A 21847-nucleotide genomic window follows, 5' to 3' on the forward strand; every position below is an offset into this window, starting at 1 on the left:
AAATAAAAATGAAACAAAAAAAATTAGAAGAATGAAATTATCCAAAAAAAAAAATTATGAACTAAAATCAAACTTTTTTATATTTACTGACGCTTAATTTTTTAAAGTAGAGTTTTGTTTGAGTACTTTGTTAAGTAAATTTATTGCATATGGACTACCAAAGAGAATGAAAAAACGCTACTGAGACTTCTATCAACGGTTATAGTTATATATAGTCAATCCAACGGTTTACTTCATGCGGCAGAGATTGCTGCACACACACTTGTTGCCGAGGATCCGTGCGCATCCTCTTTACGGGATTTGGATCTCTCCGATTTTCTCTCATTTTTTTTAATCCAAGGGTTGGCTAAATATGGTGCTCAGTCAGATGTTAATATTAAGTTATGGACTTCTCCGCCTCCGCAAATAGCGCATGTGCTGGTTGCGGATGCAACGAGTGTCTTGAGGCAGCGTCCTCGTTAGTTTGTGTCGTTGTCTTTTTATTTTTCCCTTTATAAAAAAAAAGATGAAATAATATAGTTCGTGGTATAATAACTTATGAAAATAGATATTGTTCTATCAAGAAAATGAAATTATATTAGTTTATTTGGATTTGTAGTACAAAATATTATTTAATAAAAATAAGTTGAGTACACTATTTCAGTTTGAGCAACCACATTACTGCAAGTGCTTCGACTTCGGTGTGGCTCATCTCTCCTCTGCCTCTTCTGGCTTGAATGGGTATCGTCGATGTAACAGCTCGAACCCCTCTTTTTAAGCAATCCCAACATTGTCACTTCACGATTTTCTTTACTTCCTCTCTAGTAGAGTTTTTATTTTCCGTCAGAATCGAATCACATACCCTCTCTGTTAGATTAATAATTCACATTTGGCAACTATTCATGGGCTGTTTGAACTTTTTCAATTTGTTAACTTTCTTTTAAATCTAAAATTGTGTTGTTTGGGACAAAACAATTTAAGTAAACTTGCCGAGAGTTTTCTGAGTTTAGAAAAATTAATTTTTTTTTTGTGTTGTTTGGGAGAGAATTGTGATGTTGAATGAAGAATGAAGATGTTGTGAGAAAAGATACAATGTAGACACACTATGATAGAATGTCTAGTTTCACATGATCCAATGGTAAAGATCCAACTGGACCATGATGGAAAAGATTGCAGTGTCCCATGCTAAATTTTACCTAAAAAGTTTTCTTGTATCAGGGTTTTTTGTTATACTTAAAAAATCAGAGTTTTTTGTTTATACTTAAAAAGTGTTTTTAATATGTGCTTTTACTTTGTAGATATATTCTGGCACTTAACCAAGGTTTCAAAAGTTTAGCAATCTTTCATTGAAAGTAGGAACTTCAGAATTTTAACAACAACGTGCCAAAAAAACTGTGATAACCTTGAAGCTTATTACACTATCTCAGTTTGAGCAATCATATTACCGCAAGTGCTATGACTTCGGCGTGGCTCATTTCTCCTCTGACTCTTCTGGCTTGAATGGGTATGGTCGCTGTAACAGCTCAAACCCCTCTTTTTAGGCGATCTCGGTCACCTCACGATCTTCTCTTCTCTACTCTCTCTAGTAGAGTTTTCGTCTTCTGTGAGAATTGAACCACATACCCTGGAGTTCAAGTACGAGTTCAATCCATTCTCACAACCAATTGAGCCAATAGCTAGAATCGCCTAAAAAAAGAGACTCGGGTTGTTACAGTCGCCGACATAATCTTTGGAGGAAATTAGAGTCGATAGTTGGATGCGTAATCTTTTGAATTGGAGTTGGCGGTGGTACATCAATTATGTTTTAATTTTCTCTTTTGGCAAACTATTTTAAATAAAGATTTTCTCGAAAGTTTTGTCTTTTCTAATTTTCCTTAATTTTCTCTTCTATTGTGGTAGGCATAATATAATCTTTGAAATAAAGGTTTCCTTCAACGTTTCGGCTTGTTTTTTCTAATTTTGATTAATCGATCAAAATGTATTGGAATATAACATTTTTGTAGATTTAGCTTAACCTTCACCTACGGCTTAAGTTAGCTAATCTAGTGTAGGATAAGTTGTAACAGAGTGTAACTACTTACGACTAAGGCAATAACATAAATTATAATAGAACTACTTACATCTAAGTAATAATAATATTTCTAAAATAATAATAATAATAATAATAATAATAGAAAATAACAATCTATAGCTAACCTATTACATAACTACAACTAAGCTATTATATATTAAAATTATTTGGAGTAATAAATTTGTCTAAGTGTTAGTTTTAGATGTTTACCTTTACAATTATTAATATCATAAAAGAAAACATCTATTTATATTTTTCAATGGTAAATTAAATAGAAATTTTTTGTAAAGAAATCAATAATGTGTGTGGAATTTTATAAAGGATATTATATTAAGAAATGAAGAAGAAAAAAAATGAAAAAAAGGCTTATGAATAGAGACATAGGGAGTAAAAAATGTAAAGGTTAGAATTCTCGGTTATTATCTATTTCTTCTTTTTTTTTTTTTTGGTAAAGCGGGTTATTATCTATTTCTAACGTATATCATATTAATTATCACATGATATGCATGACAACAAGAATAATTTAATAGATGAAAACTAAGGAGAGTGAATTCTCTTTAAAATATATTTGTGATATTTTTTTTTATATGTAGTTTGTTGACGGTGTTCTTGATGATTGATATGTATGATTTTAAATGTCACGAGAATGTGGAAAAATTAATTTTGTATGATTTATTAATGAGTTTTTCTATCATGTGCAAATTTGCACATGTTAAAAACTTGAGCATTTTATATGATTTATTAGTAAGTTTGTATTGAAACTTGAGCATTTTATATTAAATATAAATTTTTTTAATAAATAATTGTTGTTTTTCAATAAAAAGTTATTCATTTTGGTTGCTTATGTGCAATATTGCATATGTTAGGTATTTAAAATCTAAACTTCATAATATATTGTTGGTAGTTGGTTGGTGGTATTCTTAGTGATTGATATCATATACATGATTCCTATAGTCAAATTTAACACATGAGAATAAGGAAAAACCAATGGTATATTATTTATCTAATATTAATTTTTTTATTAATTTAAACATCAAAATATATTATTTATGTTTTGATCATTTCCTTAATTAAAATTTATAACACTTAATAAAATAAAAGTATTTAAGTTTAATCTCTAGCTTGAATAATACTTCATACTTGAGTGATCAACAACAGTTACAAAAACACACCTATAAATGTCCATTGTAAAAAATAATTTCAACACATAATCAATTGAACTATCATTTTACTTGTAATTTATTCCTTTTATTTATCTATATTTTTAATAGTTCTGAAAAATCCAACAATTTATACTTAACACTCTTTGGAGAAGTCAATGAACCTACAATTAAGGGACATATATTTTTTTTTGGTTACACAGGGACATATATTTTGTGCTAGCGTAAGTGCATGCTTAAAAAAAATAGATAATCATTGTTGAGAGCCATTAGTCGAATAACTAGTAATTAACTTTCAAATTCAATCTGACTCGACCCAATAATTTTAATAATAAGTGAGGTATAAATTTTAATAATAAGTCTGGTATAAAGCTATTCTTATTATATGTAGCCTAGGACTGAGCATCGGTCAGGTTCGTCTACATATGAGGTTTATTAGTTTGGTAGATGCTAACATGTGCTCCGGAACATTCTTTAAGATGTTAAATAGTAAACTTTTATAGAATTTTTATGAAAATTTATAAAGTCAACGCATTGAAAATTGTAGTATTTAACCCTTTGAATAATTTTTTTTTTCTTAAATGAAATGTTTAAAAAATTCCCCAAAGACATCGGTTAGAAAGACCCTTTTAGTTATAACATTTAATTGAAAGTAATTTTGCTGATAAGAACTTTAGTAGCCTTATATTTGGGTTAACTTTAGATTCAACAACATATGAAATAATTTAATCTGCTTTGGGGATCAGTTCTAGCATCAAGTGGTTTCAGCCCCTTTCTATCGCAGTTGCGGGAGATTGAACCGTGATCCTCCCTACCAAGTCCAGCACCAATCACTAGAGGACCAACTAACGATCGGTAAATTAACCTAGTGATAATGGTAAATTAAAAATTTTAAGTAGAAAATAATTTAAAGACATTGTTTTTTAAGATTATATTATCATATTTGTTTCCATTAAACTCATTCAAACAAATGTGGCACCAATTTCCATGTGTAAGTTGGACATTTATCCATATTGAATCTAACTCCACCTCAAAACTATGGTTCATAGGGGAGGATTGTCCAATCCGATATAAACCCTCATATCGGATTCATGACTTCCAATGTGAGACTTCAAGTTGGGTTCATAAAGTCCACCTTACACATGAAAATCAGCAACACCAAAAACCTTTACTACATAGGGTACCGGCGTTTGTGAAATCACACTCTCATGTTGGACTCTGAAGCTTACAAATCTTCAAACAATTCTCAAACCATGCCCTAAAGTGAGTTTTTTTTTTTTTAGTTTGATCGATGATGATTATCAATTATATAATGATTCAAAGAGCAATGCCTTTTGATTTTAGGTTTACTTCACTCATGTTAGTAAATTCGGCCCTATTTAGATAAACAACTTAATTAAGTGCTTAAAATATATACGCTTATCATATAAATGTGTATACTTTAACTTTTCAAAAAAAAAAAAGTATGCACGCTTATCATATAAGTGCTTATGAGTTATGTATACGTTAACAAAAGATCAAATTAAAGTTAAACTGCTTTCATATAAGCTGAAACTGTTTATCGAAATGTTTACATTCTATTGTTCTTGCTAGCTTTTACATTCTATGTTGTGGCCACTTATTAAAGAAATGGAGGCAAATCTGCTTAGAATCAAATCACAGTTAACATGCAAAAAGCTAGACTTTCAATATCAATTAATGTGACATTTAATTTATTTAGTTTCAGTTAATGTCTTGTTTCATATATGGGTGTAGTCTAGCTGGCCCAGACAGATATTCTTCTTGCCTTCTCTTCTTGTTTATCTTTTAAGGAGGGGTGATTTATGATCAATTTTGATCCAAAATCACTTCTCTTGATCGTTTTATAGTTCCTTTTATTTAAATAAGTGAAATTTCACATAGATTAAAGTTTTTCTATTTTATTTTGTGATTTCTTTGTCTCAGTGCGTCCCGTCTTCGTGCGGTGCTTGTTTACTTTCCTGTTTTTTGCGATGTTCGTTTGGTTCAGATTGACAGATCAACTTTGATCAACTACTGATTCAATCAATGACAAGGTCATTAACGATGAAGATCCGAAGACATGGGTATTTCAGTTACTTTTATTTTGTCACATTATTTGTAGGCTTAAGCATGTCGTTTTATGCTATTAACTTGGATGTTGTGAATTTGTTCGCAGATTCATCCTTTACGTTTTTAGCGACATTGAATTTGTACTTGTATCTGATGTATATATCAATTTGAATGAATGAATATTTTATTTTAGTAAAAAAAAATATAGGTGTAGTGTTGAGGGGTTTAGGTAATATGCAGGAGGTCTTAGGTTCGATCTTCTCTGACTCCATTGTAACAACAAAAAAAGTTATACTTAGTTGTCATGCATTAGTATTACAACTATCACGAATTTCATCATATTGTTGTTCGGTCCTAGATCAGTTTTAAAATTAAACATAATATAATTGAAATTATCATGTCCAATCATTTATTTTTTAGCAGATCAAACACACTTGTAAAGTGTTAATCTTATCTTTATCAAGGGAGTGAATTTTGTAGGAAAAATGGAAATATTTTTAAGAAAATATTATATGTAGAGATCAAATTAAAATTCAGCTAAGTTCCACTTCAATCCCATCGATATCACTCACCATGTGCCAATTTGCACAAGTAACTTTCCAATTAAGAATTTGCTTACGTATCTAATCTTTTATGACATTCATGAAAGCTTCTCCTAAACACATTATTATTAATAATTCATTTTATTTTATTATTAACAAACAAAAAATTTATGATATAATCTTATATAACAATTTAATTATATAATTATTGGACTATTGAGCTCCACTATAAGAATTCAAACCTATAATCGACCTAACACGTGAAGATGTTAATTTTTCCAATAGTCATATGAATGACACATTCAAATCACATGCTTCTTTAAATTCATGTCTACTACAACAACTGCCCTTGTATTATATACAATCTCAATTGACGTTGCTACTATATATATACTTTTTTTTTTAATAAATTATGTAAAATATATGACATTATTCAATTTCAAGCCAAATGTTGAATAATACATGAGTAATATTTATGGTCACTATATTAAATTTTAAATGATTTTGACCTATAAAGGTGCATTATATAATTATTTATAAATTTGAATGATATATCACTATAAAATAAAATAGTAGGATGAATAATTATCAATAAGTCTTTTACGTACTTTTTATAGGACTTTTTAACATTATTCAATTTATGATTAATTTCTTACAAGCCCTAGTAGTGATTATATATGGATCAATTTATCCTTTGCTTGGTTTCTTTAACTACTTCTTATGATGAAAATTTTGTCTTTTAGGAAATTAATTTGCAAGTCATTTTTTAACTACCAATTATCTTTCTAACAATTAACAATATGAAATGTTGTGATGTACTTAGCATTTTGCTTTTAATACATTTTGTTGGTTTATGCTAATATTTGATATGTGATATTGATGTTTGAGTATCAAAGCTTCTTATCCTACTAAATACAAGAGGAAAATAATGTAGCAAGAGTATCACGCAATTGACTTACATGCATGGATATATTATATAAATAGATCCAACGTATTCTTTTCATCATTATTTTCTTGTGATATATGTCATTATATACAAATGGCTAAAATTTTCTACTCCAATATTTTAATTATTTTTATAACAATTTTCTACTTCAATTCTACTCTCTACATTTTATCATACAAAAAAAAAAATCCGAATTATCTCTGTTTTGCAATATTCAATTTTGAATTTATATATCTTATGATAAAAAAGACTTGTTTGATAATATTTTTCTCTCACGAGTTTATAATTTATTTTTATTAATATATAACTCATCATTTTTCTCCCTCAATTTTACCTATGTCATTTTATTTTAAAAATTTTTATATGTTAATTATCCACTAATTTTATCGAATACTATAAACTCAACGAAATAACTTAACCACTATAAGCTATAAATTAGTTTATAAACTATTCAATATAACCTCATTTGTTATAGTTAGTTTCTATTTATTTTTCTTTTTCAAATTCTAAGAAGGTATTGTTAACCTCATTTATAAACTATTTAATATAACCTTGTTTATATCCGCGTCCCAAGCCTAATAACACTGGGCACAATAAGGTGTGTTAAGAAGTCTCACATCAATTGCGAGATGATCTAAATATGTGTTTATAAACTAGAGACAATCTTTATCTTACATGTCGGTTTTGTATGGTTGAATTAGACCTAATAATTCCCAATTCTAAGAGGTATAGTGAGCTACTTCTGACATTTATGAGCCACATTTGGAATCTCTTCAAAAAAATTCCTTTTTCTTCGTGCAATAATGTTTCTTGACTCACACTTTTTCTAAGAAACTATAACAATTTCAGAAATTTATGAGACACTTTATTCTTCAATTTTTTTTTCCCTTGTAACAATGTTTCTTGGCTGTCTCTCTTTTTCTATCAATGATCTTATCAGCAATTTAACTTGTTTAGTCAAATCTTAATTGTTGGATCCGACTTATAGCACGCACCTTTTGTACTATTTGCTTTTAATTGAAAAACTTTTTAAGGAAGAAAATGTCCAAACTTTGTCCTTTTTTTTTCCATGTAGTCTAGTGGCTAGAAAATCCACCTTAAAGGTGAATAAGTAGAGTGTTCGAAGTTCGAACTCAGACTCCTGCATATATAGTGCAATGTCCCTACCAATTGAGCTAAGCTCAAGGGGACGTCCAAACTTTGTCATCACAAAAATAATCATATCATTAATTTTTTAATTAGAAAAGGTATAGTGAGCTATTTTTGAAATTTATGAGGCATACTTTAGAATTTATTCTTAAATTATTTTCCTTTATTTGTGCAACAAAGTTTCCTGGCTCTCTTAACCCTTATTCTATCAACAATCTTAGAGGCAATTCAACTCCAACTATTGGATCCATCTTGTAGCTCAATATCATGAAAGACCATTTTTATTGGATTGTTAGATGCTATTACTAGTTACTAGTAACAAGTCTAGTCTTGTAATTTCAAAATACATTGTTCAAATATTCTCAAAGACAATTATAGAATAAGAGAAATAAATAATACTAAGAAATCATGGTTCAAATGATTCAGTGAACATCATTTTCTTGCCGTTGCCCCTCAAGAAAATTAAATTTGAATTGTCAATTGTTGTCACGGTCCCTCTTTTCGTATAAGCTGAGAAAACGAGAGAAAAAAAGACTTAAATAATTTGGAACAAAAATGTGAAAAAAGACAAAGACAACAAGACACGGTGCACAAAAGTAGGCTTAAAAGGGATTTAAATTACTATGCCTTTTTTGCATTCTTTTCAATCACTTCAATTAAAAAAATAATACATTACCACAAAAAGTTGACATTAGGTGAATAATAACAATAAATAATATTTTATATATCTATTAGAGTAAAAGATATTTTAGAATGTAATAATAAGTGATTAAAGTTAAAATGATTAAATCCAGTCGTGTCCGTATCGTGGTGGAGCAACAATCGCGTCCGGATCTGATCTATCTATTCGGCAATTCGCGATAAATTGATATTTGGGGATCTTTCAATCGAGAAGATCCCCATATTGACTTACTTGATAGAGAAAGAAAAATCATTTCGTCACGTCAACCAATTGTAAAAGTATGTTATCCAAACGTATTTTCCGTGAATTGTAGTAAAACTTGACGAGTTGATCCTTTGACTTTTTCCCTTCTTTTATTTCAGTTATTCTTTTAGTCTTTCAATTTATCCTTAAATATGAATTATTTGAGAGAAATTGAATTCAATTTTTAAATAGAACAATTTTATATGATAATATTTTTCTTAATTGACTCGTTTGGTAAAAGTTTATAAGATTTTTTTATGACTCGTCTCAAGTCCAATTAATGACCGACTTGTCTGAGATGCACTAATTCCATTATATATTAATAATAACTCATTTAAAATCATATCTTTGCTTCGTAGGGATTGATTCAACACATAAATGACATCGAAATGATTCAAACTTAAAACCTTGAGAGGAACGCACTTCAAAGTCTTAAACTTTCACTATCATATCAACTCATATGTGTCAAATGATTTCAAGCATACTACTCGAATCTCTTACAATTACACCAAACCTAATAACTTATATCAATGTTAAATTTTAGACATAATCAATATAATAATAATTTTCAATTAAATGGTAGATTTTATAATACGAATATACCGTAAACATTTATCAAATGTGGCTTATATGTTAATCAATCATGTGCCATAAACAAAAAAGAAAAAAAAATCAATTAAAAAGGTGAGTATTATTGTTTTGAAGCTAAAAAAGAAAATAAAGGGTGTGTCAAAGTCTAAAATCAAAGATACAAAAAACACATTCACTTTCAGTGGCTCATAAACTCTTAGCTGTGTCTCTGTGTGTGTTCCTTTTCACGCTTCATCCACACACACACACACACACACACACAAGTCATACATTTGTAGTATATGTCTTTCATTCATTCTATCTTCATGTTTTCATAGACACACACAAACAATGAAAATGAAGTTTCTTCACATGATTCTCATGTTCATCCTTATTCTTCACAAACCAATTTGGATTCTTGCTTCTGATATAGACCCTCTTGTTCCCTCACCTCAAATTTCACCCTTTTCTCCAATTCTCACATCAATCACTGTTTCTGCTTCCTCTCCAGGCACATTCTCTCTCTATCTCGCAATTATTTCTAATTTTAATTTTTAAAAATCATTACTTGAAATTAATGGAAATTATTTATTTTGATTTTTTTTAGTAATTTCTAGTGTTTTTTTGATTATTCTCATTATTTGGATAATTAGATCCTACCCTTTTTATTAAACTCTCTTAAATTGCTATTAATGATTTCAAATTTGAAAAAGATTTAATTTTTATTTACAATGTGTTTGATTTTGATCAGGTATTCATGTGGGGGATGAACAGCAAAAAATGGATTCACACAAGAAAAAGATAATGACTTTTGTTGTAGCTAGCACTGCACTTGGTGTCATCATTTTGTGTATGTTAAGCTTCTGGATTTATTACATCAAGTATTCATCGAAATCCAACAAGAAAAAGTTTCAAAGCTCGGGTATTTTTTCTTTCATTCATGTGTAATTATCTTATATTTATTAATTTATTAATGATTTAACATCAATTTTTAAAGCTAATATGGATTTATGTCCAATAGTTATATCAAGAAACTTCTGTATATATTTTCGTGTTAAATATGTTTTTAGTCCCGTAGTTATATCAAATTTTGTTTTAAGTCTATGTATTCACTTTTCCGTTACTGCAAATTTCAAGACGCGTAGTTTCATAATTTGCAGGAACGGAAAAGCAAAAATGTAAATTTTGTAGGGAGTAAGAATATATTTAATCCTTTTTTTACTTGTTCTGTTTTTTGAATGTCTAGATGGTGAGAAAGGGATTGGTTTAGCTCCATTTTTGAGTAAATTTAGTTCTGTGAAAATGGTTGGTAAGAAAGGGTGTGTTCCAATCATTGACTATAAGCAAATAGAAAAAGCCACTGGAAATTTCAAGGAAAGTAACATCTTGGGTGAAGGTGGTTTTGGATGTGTTTATAAGGCCAGGTTGGATGATAATTTAGATGTTGCTATCAAGAGGTTGAACTGTGAATGTCAATATGCTGAAAGAGAATTTGAGGTGATAATTTATGATCATTCATTTTGTTGATTTTATTTATTTTTGTTGTAAAATTTGTGTTGAAATAGTTTTTGATGAATTTGCAGAATGAGGTGGAATTGTTAAGTAAAATTCAACATCCAAATGTAATTTCTCTGCTTGGTTGTGGCAGTAATGAGGATTCAAGGTTTATTGTCTATGAATTGATGCAAAATGGATCATTGGAAACTCAATTACATGGTATTGTTTATAATGTTTTGCCTTATTGGATTTGTCACTTTTGATTAAAATGGGTGGTTATAATAAATATTAAAACATTCCACCATTGGTTAATACTTCCTCCGGTCATTTTTATAAGAAACAACTCACTTTTTAAATTCGATAAATAACTGATGTATCTGACCTATAATATAAACCGGATACATCAGTTATTTAATAAACCTAACCGTTTTTTATAAAAAGGACATAAGGTAGAAGGTAGTATTCTGATATGCTCATGATTTATTATTCATTAACAATTGACATAACTTTATGCTCTAAAGTGATTCAATTTAGAGAAGTTGGAACCTTTAACATTATTATCCAATAGAAGACTCAAATCAAAAGATAATGAGGTCAATTATAAATCATAAAATAATCTGTTTTTTAGTACATAAACAATAATAAATACTAATCACTTTATTTACCAAAAATTGATTATGTGAAGGTCCATCTCATGGCTCAGCATTGACTTGGCATATGAGAATGAAAATTGCTCTTGACACAGCAAGGTGACCTTAATTAATCAATTACATATTTTTTCCTATTTCTTCCATTTTCTTTTTTATTAATATGCTAGTATTGATTAATCATTTTAATGTTAATCAGAGCTTTAAAATATCTGCATGAGCACTGTTACCCTTCAGTGATCCATAGAGATCTGAAATCTTCTAATATTCTTTTAGATGCAAACTTCAATGCCAAGGTAAAAAAAAGAAATACCATGTTGAAATTGATGCATAAACTATTTTCCTTATATTGCTATAAATTTATTGTGTTAGCTAAATTTTACTTATTTTGTGTGTGCCCCTATGACCTATTGGTGGATTCAGGTTTCTGATTTTGGTCTTGCAATAACTGATGGGTCCCAAAACAAGAATAACATCAAGCTTTCAGGCACATTGGGGTATGTAGCCCCAGAGTATCTTTTAGATGGTATGCCAGCTCAACTTAGTACAATTTCAATGCATATGCATTGGTCACACAAGTTGATCCATCATCCATGAATGTTTAATTAATACTAGTACTTTATAATTAAATTTTCAACAGACCAGATCCAAGATGTTGCTTTCTTTAATACCTTTGATTGATGCATTAATTGTGTGTGGAGTATAGGGTGGGTTTGAAAGGGAAATGAATTGCATGCAGTATGCATATTCACATGGTCAGCACATTACTCGTTTGATCAAGATCGTACAGTCTAGAAAACATGCATATTTTTAATTACTTTTTTAAAACCTAAAATACAAGTCATTTTCGATTTTACTCTATTGGTCATCGAGTATAGACTATTCGATCTTTTATGCAATGGTCATTGATGTACTGATGGTGTAAATGCATAGTATTCTAACTGCATGTAATCCAGATCCGTTTAAAAGGTTTGAACTGTGCACCTTATGCCCATATGGGGCATATACCTACCTAACTGACAAAACAAATCATATAGGTTATCAAATTAACATGTCAGTTACACATCACTATCATATTATATATATAGTTTGCTCTAGGTGTTTCTTGTCAGTGATAAGATAACAACATATTAATACAATAATGAAGAAAATAAATAATATCCTAGTAGGAACTAAAATTTGTTCACAACTACTGTGTCAGCAAGCATTCTATTATATAATTCAAGTGAGTTGGAATTGATTCTTGTCTGTAAGATGGGAAACATTGGAAGTTTTTTTTTCAGATCAAAGACATAAGTATTCTATTATTCATTTGATTTTTAATTTTTAATAGATTTTGTGTGAATTATAGTGGATATTTTAACATGAGATATAGATGAAATGAATCACATCTGCAATGATCTTAGTTTCAAAAGTTAAATGAGATCTTATGTGAAATTCATTTATTAGGAAAACTTGAATTATCTAATGAGGATATTGCATTCAAATTATATATTACAGGTAAATTGACTGATAAAAGTGATGTATATGCTTTTGGAGTTGTGCTTCTTGAGCTTCTATTAGGAAGGAAGCCTGTGGAAAAACTGAACCCATCTCAATGCCAATCTATTGTCACATGGGTATGGCTTGTTTGATCAAAATTAGTATACGTTTATTTTGACGGTGGAATTTCACTTAATGCGCGTCCGTCCACCTTGAAGCAACAATTTGTAGCTTCTCAATATTCAAGGTGGAACTGACTTGGAACGCAAGAAAGAGTATAGATGAGATGAACGCCAAACCAAACATATTAGATATGGTTGATTGGGAAATGAATGACAATAAGCTTCTTTTTTTTTCTGGTGATTGCAGGCCATGCCACAGCTCACAGACAGATCAAAGCTTCCAAACATTGTGGATAATGTGATTAAGAATACAATGGATCCTAAGCACTTATTCCAGGTTTGAGAATCCAGTAGTCTAAATACAGAATTTATGTAGAAGTTAGCCGAGAAAACTTCTTAAAAATTGAGATTAAGAGGCTAATTTCAACTTTTATGAGAATCTGTTGTTTAACATATACAAGATTTTTTTAAAAAGAAAATTGTTAGCTTTTTTTAAGAAACTAATCCAAATAAACTCATTCCTAAAACTAGGTTCCTGTTGGAATTATGTTCACTCTGCCTCTACAATGTTTTTGCAGTGTGTTATTCTGCTTAACTATAACCTGAACTGTGTACTTTTCAGGTTGCTGCTGTGGCAGTGTTATGTGTGCAACCAGAGCCATGTTACCGCCCTCTGATTGCAGATGTTCTACACTCCCTCATCCCTCTTGTACCTGTTGAGCTAGGAGGAACTCTCAGAGTTTCACAAGTGACGCAGCAACCTACAAATTCTAGTTAACATAGTCATCAACAATTTCAGAAGACATTCTCGCATTGAAAATCCAAGACATGGTTTCATGATGCTGCCAAACCAGTTATTCTTTATCAATGTTCGGAATTGCAGACAGATTCATAACCACATTGTTCATGTAATAATACATGTGGTCTTGGAGTTTGACCATGAAACATAGACTGGTTCATAAGGAAATAGGGTAGGCCTAAAAGAGTGAAGAGCTTGGGATTGTTAATGATAAATGCAAAGATTTTAATTTTGATTTTGTGAAAATATTTGTGTATAGTGCAGTGATTTCGTGGAATAATGTACTGGTCAGAGAGGATCTGATTCTGATTGTCATTCATTACCTCTTTTGACTGTTTGTAATTCAATAAATCGGGTTACAAATAATTCATAGAGAAACAATTATTCTGCTAAGATCGCTTATTCTGTTTTCTTTGCAAGCGCGCTTATTTATCCTGCCCACATATAATAACATAAGGAAGTGCTTTAAAAGGGAATTCCAACACAGTAACTTATCCAGAGTTTAGACATAACATATCATGAAACCAGTACCCCTGATTCTATCCAGTCACAAAAAACACGCATTCATGTAGTCAGTGAGTCGAAAGACTTGGAAGTTGGAACCATTAAATGAAGATTGAACGACGCATTTTAAGTATGGTACATTGAATTTAAAACAAAAACTTGGATAGTGGGTTATCTGATCTGTCTAATGATTACAATTAATGCATATTTTGATGGTAGGGATCTGAATCCCTTTGAATGCGAGCGAATCATTTATTTGATATAAAAGTGTTTGTCTCATGTAATCTATTGTTTTGGTGATTTAGAAGAACCAATAATGTAAAATGATTGACTATGGTAGGCTTACAACAATAAGAAACATACGCTAATCAATATTTAGGCTCAACATTATCATTTATCAGGTCTGAAAAAGAGACTCATTTGTTATACATCAACAATTTGGTTCAACTTATTCAAGGTTACAACAGTATTCCCAAAGGGCTTTCAGGTACATATGTATGACAATCGATGCATACAAAATAGAATTATTTCCATGTGTGCTAATCACTATGGTTTGTATAATACTCACCAAAAATATATGCTTGCTTCAAAAGCACGTTTCACCGCGTTTCAGCTGACATTGTGATACGAATCAATAATAGCATCTGCAAGGTATTCACATTTGGCCAGCGACAATCCTGCCAGGGAAATCCTTCCATCCTTTGTCATGTATATATGCCACTTATTCGTCATATTGTCACTCTGATCAGACGAAAGATACAACAAAGTCAATAACACAATACATTAAATACAAATCACATATTCATATTATGTGGATGAAGTCGAAGAAATAGGACAAAAGATAATGTCTAAAAAAGCCATAAGTTATGAAAGAAGTCAAAAGGGGAGAGAATAACCTGGTTCTTGTTCAAGCCGGTGAATGAGAACATGCCTATCTGCTTAAGTATGAACGACCAATCCTTTCCACTCTTGTCTTTTGAAGAAATACTATCATATAACTCCTGTCTAACGGTTTTTATCCTTCCAGCCATCATTTCCATTTCTGCTTTCCATTCACCGAAGAGCACTGGATCCCCAACAATATTAGCAACAATCCTAGCCCCGTGAACAGGTGGATTAGAGTACATTGGTCGAGCAAGCCTTTTCAATTGGCTCTTTACCCTGAAATACATAGTTATCAAATTGTTGACCAAGGCCGAATGTTTGAATTAATGAAAAGACTCGTAGTGATTAAAAGATTATTTCAACTTTTTTGTTCCCACAAATGATTATTGTAAAGTTCATTCAGAATGACTTTTGATTGAAAGAATGAACACTTCACCTTTCTAGAAAAAGAAATCAAAATGAATAAAAAGAGAAAAATAGACAAATAGACAAATTCAATCTCTTCTAAGACATGCATTGAATTTCAAATATGAGAAAGCATGGCATACGTAATTTACAATACCTTGTTGCAGATTCTGGTGAAGAGGAAATGACATTGATAGCTCCAACCCTTTCAGCATAAAGACCAAGATTTTTACTGTATGACTGAGCTACAAGAACCTCCATGCCACGTGCCACAAATAATCTCACAGATGCCGCATCTTCATCAAGGCTTCCACTAGCAAAACCCTAAATTTTTTAATAAGCAGTTTAGTACATCGTGAAATATATTCAAGGTTACTGCACGATATCTACCAGTTTCAAGTTGTTTCCACATCATTCATTGTGAGGTTTATTTGCCATAGTTTCAAATATGTTAATGATGCTTGAAGATGCTGTCCAGAAATTTATAAAAACAATATCTCATTTATCCAAAGATTGTGTACCTGGTAAGCAACATCAAAAAATGGAATGTGGTTCTTTTGTTGAATTAAATCAGCTATCTTTTCCCACTGTTGTGGTGTTGGATCAATACCAGTCGGGTTATGAGCACATCCATGAAGTAGCACAAAAGTTCCTTCAGGAGCTGACTATAAAAATGTAAACAGGTACAATTAGATAGAGCTCCATTTTATTTAAAATCGAATGAATATCTTATTCAGGATGTAACCTTTATATCTTCGATCATGCCTTCAAAATCCAACCCAACTGTTTTGGGGTCATAGTATCGGTACTCGGACCATGGTACTCCAGCATCATTGAAAATATTCTTGTGATTACCTGAAAGGCAACAACATTAACCAGGATGTATGAACTCCCTCAAAACAAAAACCATGACAAAATTAAACAGAGAAAGGGAATAAATGCACACCCCATGTAGGATTTGATATCAAAACTTTTGCCCCGGGAAAATACCGTTGTATCAGAGCTGCACCTAGTCGCAAAGAACCAGTTCCAGAAAGACCTTGGACAGTGGCAACCTGGGTGCCAATCGAATAATGCGAGTAAATAAAAAAATTGATTTATTCCTATGCTCAAAGCCATTAAATGTTATATACTTCTAAACAATTATATTTTCTAAATTCACTACATACTCTTTGTTGTTTGATTGCTGGATTGTCTGCTCCGAGTAACAACTCAGCAGTTGCCTTATTAAATGCGGCCAAACCCTCAATAGGGAGATACTGCAATTCCAAGATAAATCATAGTTAATAATCTAAAGCCAACAGTTTCGTGCTACAAATAATCTCATACGAGCTAAGAAAATTACCTCTTTGTTTTCCCCTCTCTCCAGCATAAGATTCTCCGCCTAAAAACCAAGAATTTCATCAAAATCAATATTGACTCAATTGAAAAAATAGTACCGGGTTTTTTAACAAGTAAAATTAGAAATGAATACATGACATGGGAAATGTGCAAACTGAAAAAAAAAAAAAAAAAAAGAAAAAAAAAAAAGCATCAAACACCTTCTTAACGACATTAAGCACATATGGCTGTAGTTCTTCCGTTCTGTAAGCCCCAACTCCAAGATTGAGCTTGACAGCGTTCGTGTCTGCTTTAAATGCTTCAGAAACACCAAGAATTGGATCAGGAGGAGCCATTGGTATACCCTCAAACCGAGAAACATTAACCGCAACAGCCATAGAGATCCGTCTAGAAGACTGCATAAACAAAATCAACAGACATAAGAATTAAGCTTAGAACACACACAGAATGAAAATTGATCAGGGTAGTAGCAAGCAACTGTCATCCTCCTAAATCCTAATTAACCAACCATTTTTAATTGCAATTTCAAAACTGTTCTTCAATCGATTATTAACACATAAATAAGAACATAATTAATGACAGCTGGAATTGGATCACACTTCCAATCTTCTTTTTCTGTCTTAAAACACACACACAATGAAATTGATCAGGGTAGTAGCAACTGTCATACTCCTAAATCCTAATTAACCATTTTCAATTGCAGTTCAAAACTGTACTTCAACCGATTATTAACACATAAATAAGAACATAATTAACGACAGCGGGAATTGAATCACACTTCAAAACTGTTCATTTTTAGTCTTAACCCTCCAATTCTCAGAGGAAAACAGCCCTGGTAATCCGGAGTTCGACCGGACGGTAGTTTTTTTTTTTTTACAAAAATTAACAGCCCTTGTAATCCGGAGTTCGACTAAAAAGTAGTTAAAGTCTAATCAAGTATTGTTCCAGTCAGGGTTCGATTCGAACTCTAGTATTCCAGATCAATCCAATTATAACTAAAATTCATTAACCAATTGAGTCCAACCAAATAGTCTTACACTTGTAATCTAAAGTAAAGCTGAATAAAAAACATTAATAAATTAACAAATAACAATAAAAAGTAGTTAATGAAGAACATTAGTAAACTAGTATAAGTTACATGAATTGTGTTAAATTGTGAATAATAATCCTACCCAATTGATCATAGAATAATAATATCTTAAAAAAATTAAAAAGTGAAGTGAGGTGATAATAACTATACAGACCTTAAAATTGGAGAAAGTGTTGGTTCCATCGTTGTTAAATCTGAAAGCGTTGGTTCCAAAATTGAGGTTTTTCTGTTGAAAACAAAAAGGTTAATTATTAGTAAATGATAAAAGGGTAACAATTGAATGAATGGGAAAGAGGTATAGGTACCTTGATGTTGGTATCGTGCAACGAAAGTGAAGCAGAAGCTACAGAGAAGACTGAAGAAGAACCCATTTTTGTTTTTGTGCAGAGGAAAAAACAACGCAAGAGAAAGCAGAGACAGAAATGTAATAACGATGAGATCAAGTGAAAGCGAAAGAATGAAACAATGGGCTTATGACAACAAGTACCAAACTGTGATTTTATCGACCACAATGTTTTATTTTATGATATGATATGATGATCACTTTTTAATATTTTCTCTTAGAAGAAAATATAAAAGAAAGTTTAATTTTTAGATTAATCAAGGATATTATGAATCAGATATATCATATTTTCAATGAATTTAAAATTTTATTTTATCTTATATTTAGAGGAATAATAAATAAATGATTTTTTAATATTAAAGTAATTTATAAAAAAATAATTAAAAAAGAAGTAAATAATAATATAGTCATGTACTCTTTTTTTTTTTTTTTGAAGTTAATATAGTCATGTACTCAATTGATAGGTACAAGAGATATTATTAGAGGGATCCAAGTTCGATTGTTCGAATCTCAAATTTCTCGTTTTTAAAAAAAGTAAATAATTTTGTAAAAATAAATATAAATAATAATAATAATAATACGATTAAAAAAAAGAGTAAATAATAACGCAACTTGTGTTATTTATACACACTATTGAGTGTTAAAATTATGAGAAAAAAGAATATGCATTGACAGTATAAAATAATTTTACACTATCAACCAATGTCAATCATGTTTTCCACCACATCATCCCACTAAACCTCATTTTCTTAATATAATGTGGAAGAATGATTCATTCTTATTGATTGTCAACGTAAAATTAATTTACACTGACGGTCGTGGAAGAATGATTCATTCTTATTGATTGTCAACGTAAAATTAATTTACACTGACGGTCTTTAAATTCTGAAATTATTAGGATCTTTTCACATCCTTCTTCTTGAGTTTTATCTCTAGTGCAATTCTCAGTCATTGAATTTAATTTAATTATTAATTGACAAAAAAATAATTTAACATAATTCTTAATCATAGGTTAATTAAAAACTTTATGAAATAAAATACAAAATATATAACATGAGAAAATCAGATGATTCGGATTCCTAAAATCAAATATGAGATTAGGGAAGAAACATATAAGAGTGAGACATGCAATAATAAGCTCTAAAGTAGTTCAAAAATATATTAAACATTTTACAAATCTACAAACATTTTGCATAAATTTGAAATCCACTGGATTTTTTTTCTCATTATATAGACATTTTATGTCAAAATTTATATTTGAAATTTTTATCTCTTTTTGTTTGATAAAGGGGGGGAAATATTTGTAAAAATCTATTACTACCTAAAAAAATCCGATTATTAATCTCAAAAAGGATAATTAATCTCGGATTGTTCGATTTAAATCAATGGGTTAGATTGTTTAAAACCGATGTTGGGAATTTAGGTTTCTCAAAAAGCATATTTGGAGATCTTACATCATACTATTTTTAAAGAATTGCTCCTCCTAGTTAGCTATAACAACCAATTGATGTAAACATGTAAAATAAAGCAAAAATAAAGCTTTCCTACCATAGAAATAAAAAAGAGCTATTTTTCCACATAAACTAAACCACTTTATTTGTATTACATCACATGTTCTTCTTTTTATACATATTGAGCACAAAATAGAAAGTTGGTATAAGCTGAGTTTTAAAAGGAATTGAAGAAATAAACGACCAAAGTTTTTTTTAAGCGAAAATTGACCAAAGATTTTTCTTCAACTTAAGTGATGTAGAAAACGTCAAAATATAGCTTTGTCATGCAGAAGTGTTGGTTAGAACTTAGATATCTCAAATTGCATGCTTTGCTATAAACTGAATTATTTTTTTATTTAGCCTTTGGGTTCTTACTCCTTTTTAAAAATAGTTTAATAAGTCGATGTGTATCAAGTGAAAGACTTTTCAACATGAACATCTATTTTTTAAATATGCAAATTGGTATTTTTTTTTCACTTTGTAATATAGTCCTGAAGTCGATTACAATCTTTTTTTTATTCTTTTAAGCAACCCAATTACAATCTAATGACATGTGATTTATTATTAGTTAACAATACAATCTCCATCAAAGTACAGTATATGCGGCAAGAAGAGGTCGTAGACTTAGGATATCATATGATATATATTGTGATGTCATGTCAATGGTGTGTGGATTTGCTTATTTTGTTGCTCATATTACCCAACTTGGATTTTCTATGACAAATATTTGATGGAGATTTTTTCTTTGACGAATCTTAGTTGTTTATCTGAGACCAGAAAATTCAAATTATAAATACAATTTAATATAATAAAAAACTTCAATTGATAATTTGAAATTGAATGGTTCAAATATGTTATGGTAGAATGTCGTAACAACGTTTAATGTCAGAATTAAAATATAAATTGTTACAACTAAAACTACACTAATAAAAATATAAAGAAAACATAAAGAAAAGACAAGTAAAATAAGAGAAATAAGAACATTTGATTCATGTATAAAAAAAAACGTTTGATTCATACCTTATATTTCAAAAACACTACTTACTATTTTTAAAGAATTGCTCCTCCTAGTTAGCTATAACAACCAATTGATGTAAACATGTAAAATAAAGCAAAAATAAAGCTTTCCTACCATAGAAATAAAAAAGAGCTATTTTTCCACATAAACTAAACCACTTTATTTGTATTACATCACATGTTCTTCTTTTTATACATATTGAGCACAAAATAGAAAGTTGGTATAAGCTGAGTTTTAAAAGGAATTGAAGAAATAAACGACCAAAGTTTTTTTTAAGAGAAAATTGACCAAAGATTTTTCTTCAACTTAAGTGATGTAGAAAACGTCAAAATATAGCTTTGTCATGCAGAAGTGTTGGTTAGAACTTAGATATCTCAAATTGCATGCTTTGCTATAAACTGAATTATTTTTTTATTTAGCCTTTGGGTTCTTACTCCTTTTTAAAAATAGTTTAATAAGTCGATGTGTATCAAGTGAAAGACTTTTCAACATGAACATCTATTTTTTAAATATGCAAATTGGTATTTTTTTTTCACTTTGTAATATAGTCCTGAAGTCGATTACAATCTTTTTTTTATTCTTTTAAGCAACCCAATTACAATCTAATGACATGTGATTTATTATTAGTTAACAATACAATCTCCATCAAAGTACAGTATATGCGGCAAGAAGAGGTCGTAGACTTAGGATATCATATGATATATATTGTGATGTCATGTCAATGGTGTGTGGATTTGCTTATTTTGTTGCTCATATTACCCAACTTGGATTTTCTATGACAAATATTTGATGGAGATTTTTTCTTTGAC

The 21847-nt window shown here is 30.1% G+C and overlaps 2 protein-coding genes across 2 annotated transcripts; one reads left to right on the forward strand and one right to left on the reverse strand.

The window, feature by feature from the left end:
- Positions 1-9570: 9570 nt before the first annotated feature.
- LOC123915572 (probable receptor-like protein kinase At1g80640) lies at positions 9571-14352 on the forward strand. Its single transcript, XM_045966738.1, has 10 exons — positions 9571-9923; positions 10164-10334; positions 10659-10909; positions 10996-11128; positions 11595-11658; positions 11756-11852; positions 11980-12082; positions 13057-13175; positions 13408-13497; positions 13783-14352. Exons 1-10 carry the CDS (start codon positions 9764-9766, stop codon positions 13936-13938), a joined length of 1344 nt encoding a protein of 447 aa, XP_045822694.1. The 5' UTR covers positions 9571-9763; the 3' UTR covers positions 13939-14352.
- A 504-nt stretch (positions 14353-14856) lies between these two features.
- Positions 14857-18698, reverse strand: LOC123915562 (aspartate aminotransferase P2, mitochondrial). The gene is made up of 11 exons (XM_045966726.1): positions 18490-18698; positions 18339-18410; positions 17295-17489; positions 17099-17137; positions 16923-17012; positions 16700-16808; positions 16499-16608; positions 16275-16418; positions 15911-16077; positions 15360-15624; positions 14857-15204 (listed from the first exon to the last, which is right to left on the reverse strand). Exons 1-11 carry the CDS (start codon positions 18553-18555, stop codon positions 15073-15075), a joined length of 1389 nt encoding a protein of 462 aa, XP_045822682.1. The 5' UTR covers positions 18556-18698; the 3' UTR covers positions 14857-15072.
- Between the last annotated feature and the right edge of the window lie 3149 nt (positions 18699-21847).

Source organism: Trifolium pratense, linkage group LG1 (assembly GCF_020283565.1).
Source record: "Trifolium pratense cultivar HEN17-A07 linkage group LG1, ARS_RC_1.1, whole genome shotgun sequence".
NCBI classification, from domain to species: Eukaryota; Viridiplantae; Streptophyta; class Magnoliopsida; order Fabales; family Fabaceae; genus Trifolium; species Trifolium pratense.